The sequence below is a fragment of the Brassica napus genome, chromosome C9 (assembly GCF_020379485.1).
Source record: "Brassica napus cultivar Da-Ae chromosome C9, Da-Ae, whole genome shotgun sequence".
Taxonomy (NCBI): Eukaryota; Viridiplantae; Streptophyta; class Magnoliopsida; order Brassicales; family Brassicaceae; genus Brassica; species Brassica napus.
Window position 1 is genome coordinate 16825130 of NC_063452.1, and position 18066 is coordinate 16843195.

General features: G+C 37.9%; 3 protein-coding genes and 1 pseudogene across 3 annotated transcripts; 2 read left to right on the top strand and 2 right to left on the bottom strand.

The window, feature by feature from the left end:
- The first annotated feature begins 685 nt into the window (after window positions 1-685).
- LOC106355152 lies at window positions 686-4411 on the top strand (annotated as a pseudogene).
- Window positions 4412-9084: 4673 nt separating this feature from the next.
- LOC106357993 (thioredoxin H7) lies at window positions 9085-9931 on the top strand. Its single transcript, XM_013797725.3, has 3 exons — window positions 9085-9290; window positions 9417-9539; window positions 9656-9931. The coding sequence occupies exons 1-3, from the start codon at window positions 9159-9161 to the stop codon at window positions 9785-9787; spliced, it is 387 nt and encodes a 128-aa protein (XP_013653179.1). The 5' UTR covers window positions 9085-9158; the 3' UTR covers window positions 9788-9931.
- Window positions 9932-12816: 2885 nt separating this feature from the next.
- LOC106357992 (dnaJ homolog subfamily B member 1) lies at window positions 12817-14509 on the bottom strand. The gene is made up of 2 exons (XM_013797724.3): window positions 13770-14509; window positions 12817-13505 (listed from the first exon to the last, which is right to left on the bottom strand). Exons 1-2 carry the CDS (start codon window positions 14327-14329, stop codon window positions 13052-13054), a joined length of 1014 nt encoding a protein of 337 aa, XP_013653178.1. The 5' UTR covers window positions 14330-14509; the 3' UTR covers window positions 12817-13051.
- Window positions 14510-15258: 749 nt separating this feature from the next.
- BNAC09G15070D lies at window positions 15259-16564 on the bottom strand. The gene is made up of 3 exons (XM_013797726.3): window positions 15914-16564; window positions 15548-15842; window positions 15259-15469 (listed from the first exon to the last, which is right to left on the bottom strand). The coding sequence occupies exons 1-3, from the start codon at window positions 16475-16477 to the stop codon at window positions 15447-15449; spliced, it is 882 nt and encodes a 293-aa protein (XP_013653180.1). The 5' UTR covers window positions 16478-16564; the 3' UTR covers window positions 15259-15446.
- Window positions 16565-18066: the final 1502 nt, after the last annotated feature.

Genomic DNA, 18066 nt, shown 5'->3' on the forward strand with positions numbered 1-18066 from the left:
ACGTGGTTAGTTAGTTAATTTAGTCAATTTAGTTTAGGGGTTAAATTTAGGGTCTGGGACGACTTACTAGTAAGTCGTCTGATGTACAGTATTCAACAGACGACTTACTAGTAAGTCGTCCAAACCGGACCAAACCTTTAATTTTACAATGTACTTTTAAACCTAACCGGATTATTTACCGGCCATATATAAGGTGTTTTTTTTTCACTGTTTGTCGAAAATCAGAAAATCAGAAAACCCTAGAGCCGTTTCTCTCAAAGGCGATTTCGAAGGCGATTTCCGTCGATTCTCTCTAATCCATCGTTCTCATCGTTCTCATCGTTCTCACTGCCGGTTATCTCTCCGCCGTTATCACCGTCGTTCTCACCACCGTTCTCACAGCCGTTTCCTCTATTTAAGATCCGAGAGGAAACCCTAGCGCACATTCTCTCAGAGGCGTCTCGTTGAACTCAGCCGCCGGTAAGTTATATCTCTTACTGTCGAGTGATTGATTGAGGAAAAGGTGAACATAAAACTGGAAGTCTTGGAAGACTTATAATTAAGTCGTCTGGAAAGTCTTCCAGCTGGAAGACTTTCCAGACGACTTAATTATAAGTCTTTCAGCTGGAAAACTTGCCAGACGACTTAATTATAAGTCTTTGATTGTTTGAGATGGTTGTCTTTGATTGTTTTGCAGGCAAAAAAAATGGAGATGCCAGAACTCCCCCGTAGGATATATACATTAGGGGAAGAGCCCCCCGCAGTGCATAGCATTTCGTATCATACTTGTTGGACGTTGCATGCTGCTTTAAAGAAAGCTCTTCATGATGACGAATATGAAGAGCTGAAGGAGTCGAAGTTGGGAGTTTTCATCAAGTTCCAAGAGCTGGGATTTGATTGGGCTTCAAGGCTGGTTCACTACATGCTCGGTTTCCAGCTGGACATAAAGAAGAAGTATGAGCTGTGGAGTCTCGTTGGTCCAGAACCTGTGAGGTTTTCACTGTTAGAGTTTGAAAACCTCACTGGTCTAAACTGCGAGTACATCGAGGACCTTGAGAGACCTCACTCTGCTGTTACAAAGGAGTTGACTTCTTTTTGGGAGATGCTGGGAGTTCATGTCGAAGCTGGGCCATCTACTCAGGAGATAATAGCAGCACTTGAGAGATGCGAAGGGTGGTCTCGGGATGATCGCAAGCGGCTCGCGTACCTTGCCATCTTCACTGGATACATTGAAGGGAGAAAGTATTCAACCCCTACACGGGTTAGTCTGGCAAGGCTAGTGATGGAGCTAGAACGGTTTGAGAATTATCCATGGGGGAGAGTCGCGTTTAAGGTGCTGATGGACTCTGTGAAGGGCAGAGATATTTCGGGTTGTTACACTATTAATGGGTTTGCGCAAGCTCTCCAGGTCTGGGTGTACACAGCTCTTCCGGAATTGGGTGCTACTTTTGGTAATCCTCTCCCAAACAATCCGTCTCCACCGATACTGGCTTACAAGGGTCGCAAAGGACGCAGACAGTTTAAAGAGGCTATCCTCAGTCAGGTATTTACTTCAATCTGGACGACTTCGCAGAAAACTTATAATTAAGTCGTCTGATAAGTCTTCCAATTAGACGACTTAGTAGAAGACTTATAATTAAGTCGTCTGGAAAGTCTTCCAGCTGGATGACTTAGTAGAAGCCTTATAATTAAGTCGTCTGGGAAGACTATCCAGACTACTTAATTATAAGTCTTCTACTAAGTCTTCCAGCTGGAAGACTTTACAGACGACTTAATTATAAGTCGTCTACTAAGTCGTCCAGCTGGAAGACTTTCCAGACGACTTAATTATAAGTCGTCTGTGAAGTCTTTTCTTTCCATCTTTCTTAATCCGTCAAATATCTAAGTTCATATCTTCTATTTACTGCAGACTAGGGTGATCAACTTTGTTGAAAAGGACACTGCTGAAATGTTTCCAAAATGGGAGTTTGATGTTGAGGACACGCTCGCGGAGAACATAATTAAACTCATGTTTGTGAAGAAACCGTGGAAGTGGACCATGGATTGCTGGGAAGTCACCGGTACTTGGGTCAATACAAAGCCGGCGGTTGTGAGTCCAGCGAAGAAAAAGGTAGTGAAGGAAGACAGTCCAAGACCTCGGAAGAAAGCTCGTAAAGAGGCACCTGCTGAAGCTAGTGAAGAGGCAGCTGCAGAGGCTAGTGAAGAGGCAGCTGCAGAGGCTAGTGAAGAGATGACTACGACTGTTGGTGGGTTGACCAAAGAGGATATTAAAACCATGTTCAAGGACATAGCTGATGCCATGAGGGAAGGGTTTGGGACGTGCCTTAAGGAGATCAAGTATCTGTCGGAAAGGGTGGAAGCTGTGGAGAAGAAGGTTGGTATCACCACAAAACGGAAAGGGACATCATCTCAAAACACTACCTCTCCACCTAAACCGACGCTCGAACCCGGGGTTAGTAACAAATCCTCTCACAACAAGAGATTGACTAGACAAAGTCTTAAGAATAAGAATTGAAAAGTTGCATTTGTTTTGTTTCTTGTATGTCAGAACATGTGTGCTTTGTTTATAGTATATAGATTTTATATATGTATTTTGTTTCATGTTTGAAGACACTCATTGGTTATTATTGTTTGAAATGGATCTTTGGTTATTATTGTATAAACCCATCTTGTATATTGCAGAGTGAAAGTGTCAATGGGACGAACGCGGGAAAGAAGAGCTTGGCGGAGGATAAAGGTCCAGATGTACCCGCAGATGTGCCCGCAGATGTGCCCGCAGCTGTGCCCGCAGATGCTAGTTCCTCGGAAGATAAAGCTCCAGAACCGAGCCTTGTTCTATTGGACAAAAATCAATCCACTGTTTCAGATTTACAGAAGGAGGATGCTAGATATATAGAAAAGAGGGTTGCTGCTTTGGCACTTTGCCATGCATAGAGTGATCGAACAAGGAAACTTGCTGCCTCACAGAAATCTCCTTATACGGCAAACAGAATGGCCAGAGTGATCATTTCAAACAGAAAGCTTTATCCAGGCTATAATCCTTTTGCATCAATTGACAAGACGAAGTTAAGGGAGCTCGCTGATTGGTTGAAATCTTGTCCGTAAGTGTTTGTTTTTCCCATAATAGCTTGCTTTTCACATAATAGCTTGCTTTTCCCATAAAACCTGATTGCTTTTCAACATTTTGTGTTTGCAGTCATTATAGAACAGCTCTCGATAAAAAACCACGTAAAAGTAGAACTTGGTGGTATCAAATCCTCCGAACCTCCCTAGAGTGGCTGGAGGACTGTGTAAGTCTTCTGCTATGACGTAGACGACTTACTTGTAAGTCGTCTGGTAAGTCTTCTACGTAGACGACTTATCAGACGACTTAATTCGTCTACGACTTACTTGTAAGTCGTCTGGTAAGTCGTCTACGTAGAAGACTTACCACTAAGTCGTCTGATATCTTCTGACTTGTACTCTATTTTATATGCAGCATATTGATGCTTGGATTAATGTGCTGAGGAAGAGGTACGACGCTAACCCACAACATTTCAGGAGCGAGAGAATGTGCTTCCTTGATCATCTCTTTGCTCAGCAATGGAGATTCAACTTCAAGGATTTTAAGGACTCGAAGCCCGATCACAATGGTTTAGGAAGAAGACTCCCTGGTGGGGCGTGGAATTATTATGCAGGCACTATACCATCATTTTGCCAATCGAACAAGGTTTGGGGGACGGATATTGATGATATCTATGCACCAGTAAACTTCGCCGACAGTCATTGGATTGCTATGTGGATATCGATCCCTAAGAGGCACATAGTCGTCTTTGACAGCATTTGTTCCAGTATCTCCCAGAAGAACTCGATGTGGTAATGGAGCCTTTTCTCTACATGGTCCCTTATCTGCTTGTTGAGTGCGCTTCCTCAGACAAACAACGTGCCCAATACAGCCTGGAGCCATTCACATATGAGAGACCGACCAATATACCTCCGGCCAAAGCTGGTGATTGTGGCGTGTACACTCTAAAGTACATTGAATGTCATGATCTTGGGATAGAGTTTAGTAAAAAAGACTTTGCTAAGCCCAATGGCAAGAGTATGAGGGATAAGATGGCGGTGGATATATTTCAAGAGCTTCCTGACGTGCATGAGTTCGAAAACAAGGACATGGATGACATCCTGGGTACGTATGACGGGTGATAAACAGGCCACTTTAGATTATTTTGTATGATATATTAGGCTGATGTGTGTATTTGAACTTGATCCCTATTTTGTATTTGAACTTGATCCCTATTTTGTAACTATATTTTGCGCAGAAGACTTACAGTTAGGTCGTCTGGAATGTTGGACGACTTAACTATAAGTAGTCTGGAAAGTCTTCTGAGCAGTGACCTTTTGTAACTATATTTCAGATAATATAAAGGGCAAGACCATCTCAAATTTTTTTGGTAGTGCAATTTGACAAAGAAGTTGACACAGGTAAGTTCATAACATAAATTTTTAGTACATAGACTGAACACTGGACGACTAACTTGAAGGTCTTCTGGAAGAAAAAACCCTGGACGACTAACTGGACGACCTTCTGGACGACTTAATTGAAGGTCTTCTGAAAGACTAATCACTGGACGACTAACTTGAAGGTCTTCTGGAAGAAAAAACCCTGGACGACTAACTGGACGACCTTCTGGACGACTTAATTGAAGGTCTTCTGGAAGACTAATCACTGGACGACTAACTTGAAGGTCTTCTGGAAGAAAAAACCCTGGACGACTAACTGGACGACCTTCTGGACGACTTAATGGAAAGTCTTCTGGAAGACTAATCACTGGACGACTTACATTGTGGTTTCGTATGGCCAGTTTCCTTGCATTTTGAGCATCTATAAACCCTGTGTTGCTTCCGGGGTTTGCGTCCTCTCATCCTGGATAGCTCCAACCAAGATTGCCATCTTGATTTCTTCTGTCTTCCCGGACCACGTTTTACTTCCGGAGGAAAGCATGTGCGTTCCTCAACTTGTTGTCCAACACAAGGATATATATTCTCTGAGTATCCTGCAAACAGAAAATCCTTTGAGTACACTGGACATACAAGTGTGGAGATATGCAAACCAACAGATGTTCCAGCAGCTATAGCATGAGAGCAAGGTATTTTCTCCACTGCATAGACACCACAATCACACTTTCCATGTTCCAAATCAACCACACAGTCCATTTTCCCACCTTTCACAAAGAATCGCCATCCATCAATTGGTTGTACCGTCATCGTATCCGCTATCTCCGATCGAACAGCAAGCAAGTATTCAACACCTCGACTATGTTGAGTTGGGAGACTCAAAGCATCTTCTCTCCTTTTCCAAAACCACTTTCCTAGCTTCTCCCTTATGAACTCCAACAGGAACTGAACCGGAAATCCTCTAGCTCGCTTCAGAGCGGAATTAATAGATTCAGCGATGTTGCTTGTCTTTATGTTGTACCTGTCCCCCTGACAATAAACCCTTGACCATAGGCTGACGTCGGCATTCTCCAAATACGTTGCAAGGTCCGGGTTTGCACTCCGTATCTCAGCCATGTACCGGTCAAAATCTGAAACCGTATGAGCATAAGCAGCACCTTTCACCAAGTACAAGAGATGTTTCCCTTTAAACTTTTTGACAATGTTATCTTGAAGGTGATAATAACATATTCCTCGGGTTGCCCAAGGAAACACCTTATCACACGCACTTTTAATGGCCGCGTGCCGGTCAGAGACTATCACCAGAGGCTGCTCATCAGATACACAACTAGCCAATTTTGTGAAAAACCATTCCCAAGAAGGTTCATCTTCAGCATCTACGATCCCAAAAGCCAATGGAAATATCTGAAAATTCCCATCTTGTGCGGCTGCAACTAACATAACACCTCCATATTTCCCACTTAGGTGAGTCCCATCCACCACAATGACCCTTCTCTGATACTTAAAACCTTTGATAGAAGCTCCAAAAGAGAGAAATAGATACTTAAATCTATTGATAGAATCAAGTTCTATAGCCGTGATAGAATCAGGATTTGCTAAGGAGATTTGCTCGAGATATGATGGCAGACGCGAATACCCATCTTCTGCTGATCCTCTCACCAATGTTTGTGCATATAAAAGTGCTCTGTATGAAGTGGTGTAATCAAGCGTCATGCCAAACATGTTCTTCATTGCATCAGTGATATGCTGCGGATTCAACCCATCAATGATTCCAACACGATCAATGAAAAGCCTACCAACATACTTCGGAGTACAGTGTCTCCGCTGAGCGAGTCGGTCTCCCGCTGAGCATGTATGTTTTTCCACATACTTTGTTACCCAAAACGTGTTTGTCCCATGTTTCACACTCGCTCTGACCTTCCATTGACAACCACTAACCGGACATGTTGTCACAAGGAGAGTTTTCGTTGACTTGTATATTCTGAAGGAGAACTTAAACCTCACTGCTGTCAACCGCAGCTCTGAAAGCAGTGCATCCTTGCTAACAAAACTCTGGTTGACATAGATATTGTTACCATTCGATCTTCCTCCTTCAATCTTTTCGATATCTTCAAAACACATATCATCATCTTCCTCATCCTCATCTTCAACCTTTCCATAAACATTGTAATCCTCACCATTCTCGTCCGCTTCAGCAACAATAGAGATACCAGCATCCTCCTCCCCATCGTCCTCCTCCCCATCGTCCTCCTCCCCATCATGATTTTCATCTTCAACCAAATCATCATCTTCAAAACATTCATCAGCTTCATCAGCTTCATCATCTTCCCTGAACTCTGAAACCGTTTCCACCTTGCTATGGCTTGATACACAAAGCCGTACTCCATGCGTTTTGGTTATCTCGAGCAAGTTTCGAACTTGTCTATCACTTGTAACATGAATAGGAGGGGTGTCTGGAGCCTGCATCATTTCTGCTGGTAATGAGTAGGTTATCTCCACAGATTCTGTGCTCATGTCTAGGTTATAATCTTCTTGAGCCATTGCAAGAAGTTCAGCATGTGTCGCTCCTTTGACATTATCAACCACAAAATCCCAACGGCAATCATTCAACAACCATTCTCCATACACTGCATGTAACTGACGCATGATCTACAAAAATTCAAAATAAAACACATTAGTAAACATAGAGAAAATGAAAGTTTACTAAACATTGACGCAGACGACATACCAGTAAGTCGTCTGGAAGACTTACCAATAAGTCGTCCAAAGTCGTCCAGCTTTGTTTGTTAAAAAAAAAACCTAGACGACTTACTGGTAAGTCGTCTAGGATAAATGAGTTAGTTTTGCATTTGACCGAATTGTATCAGATATTTGACTTTTCCTGGACGACTTACCAGTAAGTCGTCTCAGGGAAAACAAAAATTTCAATATTTTATTAAAGCTAGACGACTTATTTGTAAGTCTTCTCAGGTTAGTTTGCAATTCGAAAAAGAAACTTATATATTTAACTTTACCCAGACGACTTACTTGAAAGTCGTCCAGGCAGACGACGTACAAGAAAGTCGTCCGAGATAAGCAAGGTTTGACCATAATCTAGGAAATAAATCTGGACGACTTTGCTTATCCTGGACGACTTTCAGGTAAGTCGTCTTACTTGACGACTTCCGCGTAAGTCGTCTGGGAAAAGTTAAATATTTAAGTTTTATTTTCCAATTGCAAAAGTAACCTGAGACGACTTACAGATAAGTCGTCCAGATTTAATAAAATATTGAAATTTTTGTTTTCCCGGAGACGACTTACTCGTAAGTCGTCCAGGAAAAGTCAAATATCTGACACAATTCGGTCAAATGCAAAACTAACTCATTTATCCTAGACGACTTATTAGTAAGTCGTCTAGGGTATTCTCTAGATTTTTTTTAACAAACAAAGATGACGACTTAAAAGTAAGTCATCCGTTTGACCACAAGACTTACCCGTAAGTCTTCTACAACCAGACTACTTACGAGTAAGTCTTCTACACAAACAGATCTGGAAAAAAATTCAATTTCATACCTTAAACTAGTGAGATGACTTCCTTAGCACACAGAGTCTTCTCCAACCACCCAGAATCTCAAACGAAAGTAACCCACCAAGAATAGTATGCTTGAATGGCTCTATAAACCATAAAAAAAATTTTGAATCAAAAGCTTGAGTTTTTTGGATGAATATGGAGGCAAAGTGAAAGAGATGTTGTTTTTAGTTCATAACAAGTGAGAAAGAGAGAGTGTAAATCGATTTTAGGTGCATTAAGAGCTTCAAATTGGTTGTTCATGGTGGTTGGGGTATTTATGACAATGACAATCTTGTAATTACTTGAAGATGATGAGGGTGAGAGAGTAAAAATGTCATTTTCGGAAAAAAAAAATAAAAAAAATTTGATGGCATTTTCGTGAATATCATGAACTTGTGTGGTGAATAGGACAAAAGAAAAATCCAAGAAAAACATGGGTTAGTTTTAGGTTTTACTTTGAGTTTTGAGTCAATCTTGCAAAAAGCCCTTAATAAATTTATTCAACAGCCCATTGTATCTGGCCTTAATAGATTATAAATTTGAAAACCATTTCCACTTATTATTCCTATTTTTTACGTTTCTTAAGGTACCGAAATGGAATAAGAAGCATTGGGGAAGAGTTGATGACAGCTCCTTAACCCACCAATATTCTTCTACACCATATGATATTACATTGAGCTGCACCGTGTCGTTCACTTTTCTTTTCTCGTATTATACTGATTTCTGCTTGTAAGTTTTATGTGAAAAACAAACAAGTTTTATGTGAATGTAAATTAGGACGTAAGTAACCCCAAGATAAGAAGATAACAACAAGAATAAGTAAATGATAACATCGTCGCCAGGGAAAATTAATGTGGTAACAAGATAATTAGCCTATTTACGACGTGCATATAATTTCTTTTGTGTTGGATCAACTTTTAATACCTTTATGTAGTGGAGGAGAATATTGAATAACTAAATCGAACTAAACAAAGCGAAAATAAACTGGGATAAGCTCTATATTCTTGAAAAAAAACCAACGGTTATAGAGAAGGATGGCAAATTGAATCATATTCCATTGATACTATTTAATTTATTATTTTAACGAATAAATTTATCTATATATAGCTCCACTGGTTCTCTCTTTTTGTTCATATTAGCTAGAAGCAATTAAGTGCAAATCATATCTCTATATACACACATTCGGAAGATAATGGGTTCCAACGTTTCATCTGTGCATGATGTTCCTTCATCAGCGGAAACCAAGAATGGTTTGGTTGTGGAAATGGAATCAAGAAGACAGTGGAGATCTCTCTTTGATTCCATGAAAGGCTCAAATAAATTGGTATATTTTTATTAGAAAACCACATTTGAACCCATTTATATATCTATATCAGTGTTTAATCTTGTTTACATGTTATTCAATTGGTTCTGTTCTAAGCTAACTGAATAAATTGTGATGGTTTTGAAGCTAGTGATTGATTTCACTGCTGCATGGTGTGGACCTTGTAAAGCAATGGAACCTAGAGTTAAGGAGATCGTTTCTAGGTATCCAGAAGCTGTTTTTGCGAGGGTTGATGTGGATAGATTCATGGTAAGTAGTCTCTCTCTTTTACTTGTAGAATGATCATCATTTACGGTTTTCTTGTAACCGAAGCCGTGAATCTTTAAATCTCTCTCAAGACTAAGCTATTTGGTATGTATATGCAGGATGTGGCTGGAACATATAGAGCAAATACTCTTCCAGCCTTTGTTTTTGTGAAGAGAGGAGAAGAGATTGATAGGGTTGTTGGAGCCAAACCTGATGAACTTGTGTACAAGATTGAAAAGCATAGGGTTTAAGATTTATTTGTTTTTAATTTGAAGAACAAAAGATTATACATTTCCGTGTGTGTGTGTGTGTGTTTCACTGATTGAAGTTGTGTTTTTGGTTTGCTGTTTTCTCGAAAGTTATGAATAAAAATGACAAAAATGTTTTGATACTAACATAATAAATTCTCTAAGGTTACAGCCACTTGTATGAAACTTAGTTAATATCGAGGAGAAAACCCTATAACAATGGTTATGTGAATATCTATACTATACTAAAAGGGGGATATAAGCCATGGAGAGAGTGTCCACATAGGATAGAAAAATCAACCAATCAAAGAATCCGAAATTGCCATGTCATCTCATTTATTTTTCGTAAAAAATAAAAAAACAATGCGAAGGTGAGAATCGAACCCGGGTTAGTATGATATATATATATAGGACAGTTACCACTAAGCCATTGAAACTTTCTTGGACACATATACAAGAACCACTAAGTATATAATCACAAATTCTTATGTACATTTACAATAATATGAATTCAACTTTCAAGACTCCGATACTTTGTTTTGTAAAAAAAATAAGTAAGTGACTAAGCTAATATATTCTTAGAAATTGTGAGAACGTTGACAAATATGAAAAACATAGATTTTTGTTTTCGTGACAAAGTTAAGAATTTTGTAAAAGTAAGTTTAACATATAAATTTTTGTGACAAATATGAAAAAAACATAGATTTTTGTAAAATTTTGACAAAACAACTCATAACATACTTCTCTAATGTCTTAATAAAATATTATTTAAGAGTGCAATAATTAAATATATTAATTCAATAAATTTTGTAATTTATAGACAAAACAATAACACAACAAATTTTGAAACATTTGTTTAACCTATCAATTTTTTTTTCATGAGAATCCAACTAAACAAGATAAAAATAATAATTAGATTTAACAAATATTTAGTTACCATTTTATTCAATTTCGATTAATTTCAAATTATCATAATGTATCTTTTTGAAGTTACACATATGAAAAAGCATAGATTTTTGTACAATTTCACAAAACAACTCAAAACATATTTTTATAATGTCTTAATAAAATATTATTTAAGGATGCAATAATTAAATATATTAATTCAATAAATTTTATAATTTATAGACAAAACAATACCACAACAAATTTTGAAACATTTGTTTAACCAATCGATTTTTTTTTCATGAGAATCCAACTAAACAATTAGATTTACAAATATTTAATTACCATTTTATTCAATTTTGATTCATTTTAAATTGTAATAATGTATATTTTTGAAGTTACAAAAAAATAATGTTCTTTCTTTATTACACTAGCATTATATATAGATTCTATATACACAAAATAAATATAATATAACAACATAAACTTGCTTTTCCCGATTCATATGAAAACTTTTTAAGTTATCCACCAAAGCAAATTAATTAAATCAATGAAATTGTTAAAATACAGCAAATTAATATATAATTTTATTTTAAATTAAATTATTTAAAAAGTGTATTTTCGTTAAAACAAAATAATAAATTAGTAAAACTGATTTGATGGTAATTTTTATGATATATATATATATATATATATATCAATTCTGTGAAAGAAATAGAAGCTTAATATGAAAAAAAATATTAAATACAAAAACCTCTAAAAATTAACAAAAAAACTAATAAATTAAACTATGATATCACTTAAAAGCTTCTTTGACCATATTAATAAAATATTTAAGCGATAATTAGACAAATTTGATTTTTTTTCCAGCAACAAGTTTATTATTAATTAGCATCAGTTATTTCAAGATGTTTAAGAAATGGTGGACAAAAAAATAAGATGGACATTAATGATATATGAACTATGAATAGTACTTTGTGAAGCAGACTTAGATAACATATCTGCACATCCATTTTCAGTCCTTTTTATGCCTAAATTCAATTTCTTCAGAGTAGTTATTCCACAAATAGATCGTATGAGATATTGTTTTGATATGTAGATTTGTTTTTTCAATGTTAAGAAGATTGATAACTGTAAAAATGTCTCCTTCGTATATGATATGTCTATAACCGAGTCTCCAACATGAGACAAGTTTGTTTAAAAAGTAAATAATTTTATTTTTCTTATATTATATAATCAATATATATTATTTACTGATAATAAATATATAGTTATTCATCTATCACAAATATCTATGCAAATATGTGAATCAAGTACAACAATCAAACAACATAATGATTTCCACAAAGAAAATTTAAAAAATATATTTATGTTATGTAGTCATATTTTATATTTTTTAAATAATGTAATACAATATTATACATTATTTTTTTAGAATTGAGAAATACATATATCACTTAGACAAATTAAGCGATAATTAAACAAATTTTATTTTTATTTTGTGAGCAAAAAGTTTATTATTAATTAGCATTACTTATTTCAAGATGTTTAAGAAATGATGGACAAAAAAATAGGATGGACATAAATGATATATGAACTATAAATAGTTTTTTGTAAAGCTGACTTAGATAACCCATATGCATATCCATTTCCAGTCCTTTTTTTATGCATAAATTCAATTTCTTCAAAGCAGTTATTCCACAAAGAGATCGTATGAGATATTGTTTTAATATTCAGATTTGTTTATTGATTGTTAAGAACATTGATAAGTGTAAAAATGTTTCATTCGAATATGATATGTCTATAACCGAGTCCCCAACATGAGACAAGTTTATTAAAAAGTAAATAATTTCATTTTTCTTATATTATATAATAAATATATATTATTTACTGATAATAAAAATATAGTTATTCATCTATCACAAATATCTATGCAAATATGTGAATTAAGTACAACAATCAAACAACATAATGATTTCCACAAAGAAAATATAAAAAATATATTTATGTTATGTAGTCTTATTTTCTATTCTTTAAATAATATAATACAATATTATACATTATTTTTTAGAATTGAGAAATACATATAATATCTTATCCGCGCGTAGCGCGGTTAAAAAATCTAGTGGTAACTAAAAGAACTATACTACTATCAAAAGAAGTATATTTGAATATATTAGTAGTTGGAGATACAAAGAGTTACAAAAACATTTTCGAATGGCTTGTAACTGAGAATAAATATCATGACATCAAAGAGAGGTTTTCTGACCAAAGAGTATCAAGACCCAAGAAGTGCCGATCTGTTTCACCTTAAACTCTTTATTCTGAGGATTTTGAAAACACATTGTGTATGTACATTCTCTCAACATTGAAGAACATTAACTAGTTGTCAACTGCAGCTCCACCAAGAACTCTCTTAAGATCTGTCTTCTGTTCCAATGTTAGCCTCGAAGGGAAACAGATATCGAAGTTTATCCTAAGATCTCCCCTCTTGGAAACTTCTTTAGAGATAGGCATTCCTTCGTTAGGGATCACAATCTCCTGACCCGGTTTAACGATATCCAAAACCGGTATAGTCAGATTCCTCCCGTCTAGCGTTGTCAGGCTGATAGTGATACCTGTTAGAGCTTCCAAAAGCGAGACTTTCTTGTCTACAATCAGATCGTTTCCATCTCTTTTGTAGACCGAGTGCGGTTTCTCATCGATGACGAAGATGAGATCAGCAGGAGTGACTCCTGGTTCATGGTTTCCTTTCTCTGGGAATGTGATCTTTGTTCCTTTCTTCCATCCTGGTGTAATGTCTATCTTCAAAATCTCTTCCACTGTCTTTGGCTTCCTACAAACAAAGACATCATCAGAGAGATTGACACATTCAGTTAAACAAACCAAAGAACTATTAATCAATGATGAAATTGATTTGAAATGGCATAAAGATCTTAAACAACTAAACTATGCAAAATCAAATGTAGCAACAAGAAACTTATAAGGAAAATCAAACAGAGAAACATAAACTCTATACAAAACAGAGCATCAAGAAACCTAAACGATTCTTGATTTAATCAAGAACATGATCAGAGAGAGAGGGTTCTAAAAGACTAACCCGAGACCATCAGGGACAACGCGTGAGATTCGCATCTTCCTCCTCCCACCTTTATACAACTCCTCGAGAGTACAAGCCAGCTTGCTCTCGATCGCAGGAGCTTTCCTATTCGCCGTCGCTTTCCTACTCGTCTGACTTCCCGCCTCCGCGCTTCTGAACCTGCTTCCTCCTCCGTTGCCACTCTCCCACCTCCCTCCTCCGCCGAATGCATCCCCCGACGCGCCGAAAAACTCGTTGAAAATATCTTCAGCGTCTCGCGGATAATACCGAAACTCGTTGTTGTTGTTGCTGGAGGAGTAGCTCCGCTGCGTAGCCGGCGTTGGTAAGTCGGAAGACTTGAGCCCGTCCTCGCCGTATTGATCGTAGATCTGACGCCTTTGAGGATCGCTCAGGACATCGTAAGCTTCGGAGATCTGTTTGAATTTAGCTTCAGCTTCTTTCTTGCTCGAAGGGTTCTTGTCGGGATGCCATTTCATCGCTAGTCTTCTGTAGGATTTCTTCAGATCATCTTCGCTCGCGCTTGGGGGCACGTTCAGTACGTTGTAGTAATCAACCCCCATTGGTTTCGTAATTCAGAACAATCTGAGAACCTTAGATTTGGATCGGAGAGTATTGCAGAAGGAGAATAAAGAGGAGGCGTGAGGAAGGAGTAGAAGAAGAGAGAGTGGAGTGCGTGTAAGGTAGAACATGCCAAGCAGAATGTGGTACACGGTTTTGTGTATTGAATAACATTTGATGGAAGAATTTTGAAACAATTATTGTACTCCTGTCTTGTCTTCACTGAGCTGGACGTGCTTTGTTGGATAAGCACTAAGCAGAGCTTAAGTATACTGCGGTGCGTTTTGGGGGGGGGAGGGTTACTTCAGGTGGGCTGCGATTCGTTGAAGCCCAAATAAAAGCCAACTCTCAGGTTGTTGTTCTGTTCAAAACTTCACTTTTTTGGCTTAATTTAAATAGTAACAAAAGAATGAGTGAAAAATAGTAAATTCCTTTACATTAATTACAATTTACAACGAATATTTATTAACCATGATTCTTTAACATTCATTTACATTTAAGGAATAAATAGACTAAGCTTATTCTTTTATCAAATTGGGGGAGAAACATATGGTCATCCGGTGGAAGGATGTTCAGAAAACTAATTACTGAACGTGGGGTTAGAAAAGAGTCCCTCAGACGACAAGCTGATATCCATTGGTTATTTACAGAATCGCTCTCAAGCACCTCTAGCCAACGCCAACCAACACTGTGAGAGACTCTCCGTTGGTTTTAATCTGATAAGCTTATAAACCTTAGACTCCAATCTGTATATTCAAGAATCCACACGTCTGGTAGCAGCGATTGCCACGAGGTTATTAAACTAATCTCAAAAGTGTTCCAACACTGAGATCATTGTAAGAGATAGTGTCGTTGTATCACTTATAAAGACTGTTCCTGCTCTTGTTCAGACTACTGGTAGCAAACAAAACAAAACGCTAGTCGCAGAACAGAGCAGGTAAAATGATTGTATTAATAGGCAGCGAGAATCACTAACCGCTGCAAACAATATTTGTATAATTCATAAATGTTTAAATAATCAAGCAGCATATCTCTAAGGCAAATCCACTGAATTAACAACAAATCATTTCCAGCTATAGCCTTCACTTTCACGGCTCAAGCTTCAAACATACAAATTTCTCACTTGATGAACCCTTCCGCTACTGTTACATCAAAGAAAAACAGAGTATTAGTGCCAAAGCAACGATTTTGACTTGCAATTTAGGACAAAACAAACTCACTTTTCGATGAGACTGGTACTAAAACAACGGTCATGTCGGCATTATTCGGCGGAAGCTGAAGACGCAAAGGGAAAAGCTTCCCGTTCAAAGGACTGCGAGTACAAACGATAACATCTTCCACATTGCTCTCTTCTTTCAACCTCTTAGTCAGCTCCTCAACCCCATTGCCTTTGAAAGTAAACGACTTCACCTCAACTGAATCATCCTCAACATCACCGTCATCGTCCGCCACGTGGTAGTATATCACTCTCCCTTCCGATTTCGGCGGCGATCCAACCGCTACCGAATCCGTTGACTACGACAAAACACAAAAACATAAAGTCAACGAGTCTTCAGTTGAAAAGTTTTGTCGGTTCAAGAACTCACCTCCTGTCTGAAGAAACGGTTAGATCTGGAAGGAGATCCAGGTTCGAAATCGAGAGAATCAGAATGATGAAGCGGAGACGGAGGCTGCGGCTGTGGCTGCTGGTGTTGATCGGTGAGAATATCGACGACGTCGACGTGCCAAAGAATCCAATCCTGAGTAGCCGATCTGTGAGGAATATCGTGAGTGACGGAGTTTCTCCACGGAGGCAAGCCACCGTTACCGCGAAGGAAGTGACCGTAACGCGTCTTGAGCTTGACCAAAGCACCGTCTCTGATCGGTTCCCAGGCGAGAGACGAGTCGAGACGGCTCGGATTAGTCTGCAGAACTTTTCTTCCCGTGGCTCCGAGGAGAAACGGTTTGTTTGACGCCGTTAAGTACTTGCCGTAAGCGCTTTTGAGGCGGATTAGATTGGAGGAGCCTGGGACCGGTTCCACGGTCCATTTGGCTGCGCCTGCTGAGCCGTTGCGTTCTTGAGTGACGGACTCTTCGTCTTCGTCGGCGATTAGGTACTTGTCGTGGTGGCTCCGTAAACGAACGGCTTTGGCTTTCTGGAAAAAGTCCATTGAGATTAAGAGAGAGGTTGAAGATGGTGTGTGAATGTGTGTGTGTATAGCTGTTAATGAATCTAGAGCTTGGTCTTTGGGACCTTGTCTTTTCCAAAAGGGTATTTAATATTCTTAATTACTACACTTGGTTTCAGATCTTTCTTTTTGACTTGTGTATAACTTTATTAAAGAAATAATGTATTTTTACTCCTTTTATTTTGTTTGTTACTTAATTTCGTCTATTTGAATTGTTACTTCATACGTTTAACAATTTTAATATATCATTTGACATTTAAAAAAAAAAAATCCAATTGCCTAATGTAACATTTCTAAATATATGGCATTATTTATTATTTAATTAATGTTATATAACTAATATAGTTATTAAAAATAGACTTTTTTGAGAAAAATGTATATCAGTTAGATAGAAAAGAAATATAAAAAAAATTATTCTATTATTCAAATTTGAGGTGTTTGGATAACTAGATCGGAATAGAATAACCAACAAAACAAATACATAAAACAAATACATATACGATAGCGTTCTACCTAAAAAATATGATGTCTCATTTTGTCCCCGAAAAATATAGGATATTGTTGTAAAACAAGAGAATAGAATCTGTATGTTTATGTCTTATTCATAAACAAAAAGATCCCTTTATATATAGGGAATTACACCGTCATAGAATAATGGAAAGACTAGAGAAAGGAAATACAAATATGCAAAGAGTACAAATCATAAACTAATAAGGAAAAGGGAAAATAGGATTTCTCTCTCTCCAGCCACCGGCTCTCTCTCTCTCTCTCTAGGTATGGACCGATTATGGACCGGGCCGGTTATGGACATCCACAATATGATTTATAACACTCCCCTTGGATGCCATAACCATACAGAGTTTGTAATACGCTTTAGATGTTGCCTCATTAAAACCTTACCAGGAAAACTCAGTGGGACAAAACCATGGTGAAGGAAAAAGAGTACAACACGTATTACTCCCCTTGTTCTGAACATCATTGAAGGTCTTTCAGTCTACGCATCCCAATATGATGTGTGAGCTTCCTGAACGTGCAGGTAGGAAGTGATTTGGTGAACAGGTCGGCTGAGTTGTCACTGGAACGCACTAGGGCGACTTGGACCTCGCCGGCTTTCTGAAGCTCGTGCGTGAAGAAGAACTTAGGCAGTATGTGCTTCGTCCGGTCTCCTTTGATGTAGCCATCCTTAAGCTGAGCAATGCAAGCTGCATTGTCCTCATACATCACGGTTGGTGCGTCCTTACCTTCGGTCATCCCACAATCAACTCGGATATGGTTGGTCATGGACCGTAACCACACAGACTCGCGGCTGGCCTCGTGAATAGCCAAGATTTCCGAATGGTTTGATGAAGTGGCCGTGATTTTCTGCTTCATGGAACGCCATGAGATGGTCGTACCACCATGAGTAAAGACGTAGCCGGTCTGTGATCGAGCATTGTGAGGATCCGAGAAATAACCTGCATCAGCAAAGCCAACTAATCCTTATTTGTCATGGTTAGTATAAAATAAACCCAAGTCTTTTGTTCCTTGCAGGTAACGAAGAATATGTTTAATCCCGTCCCAGTGCCTTTGGG

Excerpts from the sequence above, each read along its gene's own strand:
- LOC106357993 (XM_013797725.3), top strand. The coding sequence starts at position 9,159 with ATGGGTTCCAACGTTTCATCTGTGCATGATGTTCCTTCATCAGCGGAA. Across the intron at positions 9,291-9,416 it reads TGAAAGGCTCAAATAAATTG|CTAGTGATTGATTTCACTGC; the intron begins GTATATTTTTAT and ends ATGGTTTTGAAG. Across the intron at positions 9,540-9,655 it reads TTGATGTGGATAGATTCATG|GATGTGGCTGGAACATATAG; the intron begins GTAAGTAGTCTC and ends ATGTATATGCAG.
- LOC106357992 (XM_013797724.3), bottom strand. The coding sequence starts at position 14,329 with ATGGGGGTTGATTACTACAACGTACTGAACGTGCCCCCAAGCGCGAGC. Across the intron at positions 13,506-13,769 it reads GTTGTCCCTGATGGTCTCGG|GAAGCCAAAGACAGTGGAAG; the intron begins GTTAGTCTTTTA and ends CTTTGTTTGTAG.
- BNAC09G15070D (XM_013797726.3), bottom strand. The coding sequence starts at position 16,477 with ATGGACTTTTTCCAGAAAGCCAAAGCCGTTCGTTTACGGAGCCACCAC. Across the intron at positions 15,843-15,913 it reads ACCGTTTCTTCAGACAGGAG|TCAACGGATTCGGTAGCGGT; the intron begins GTGAGTTCTTGA and ends GTTTTGTCGTAG. Across the intron at positions 15,470-15,547 it reads AGTACCAGTCTCATCGAAAA|TAGCGGAAGGGTTCATCAAG; the intron begins GTGAGTTTGTTT and ends TTGATGTAACAG.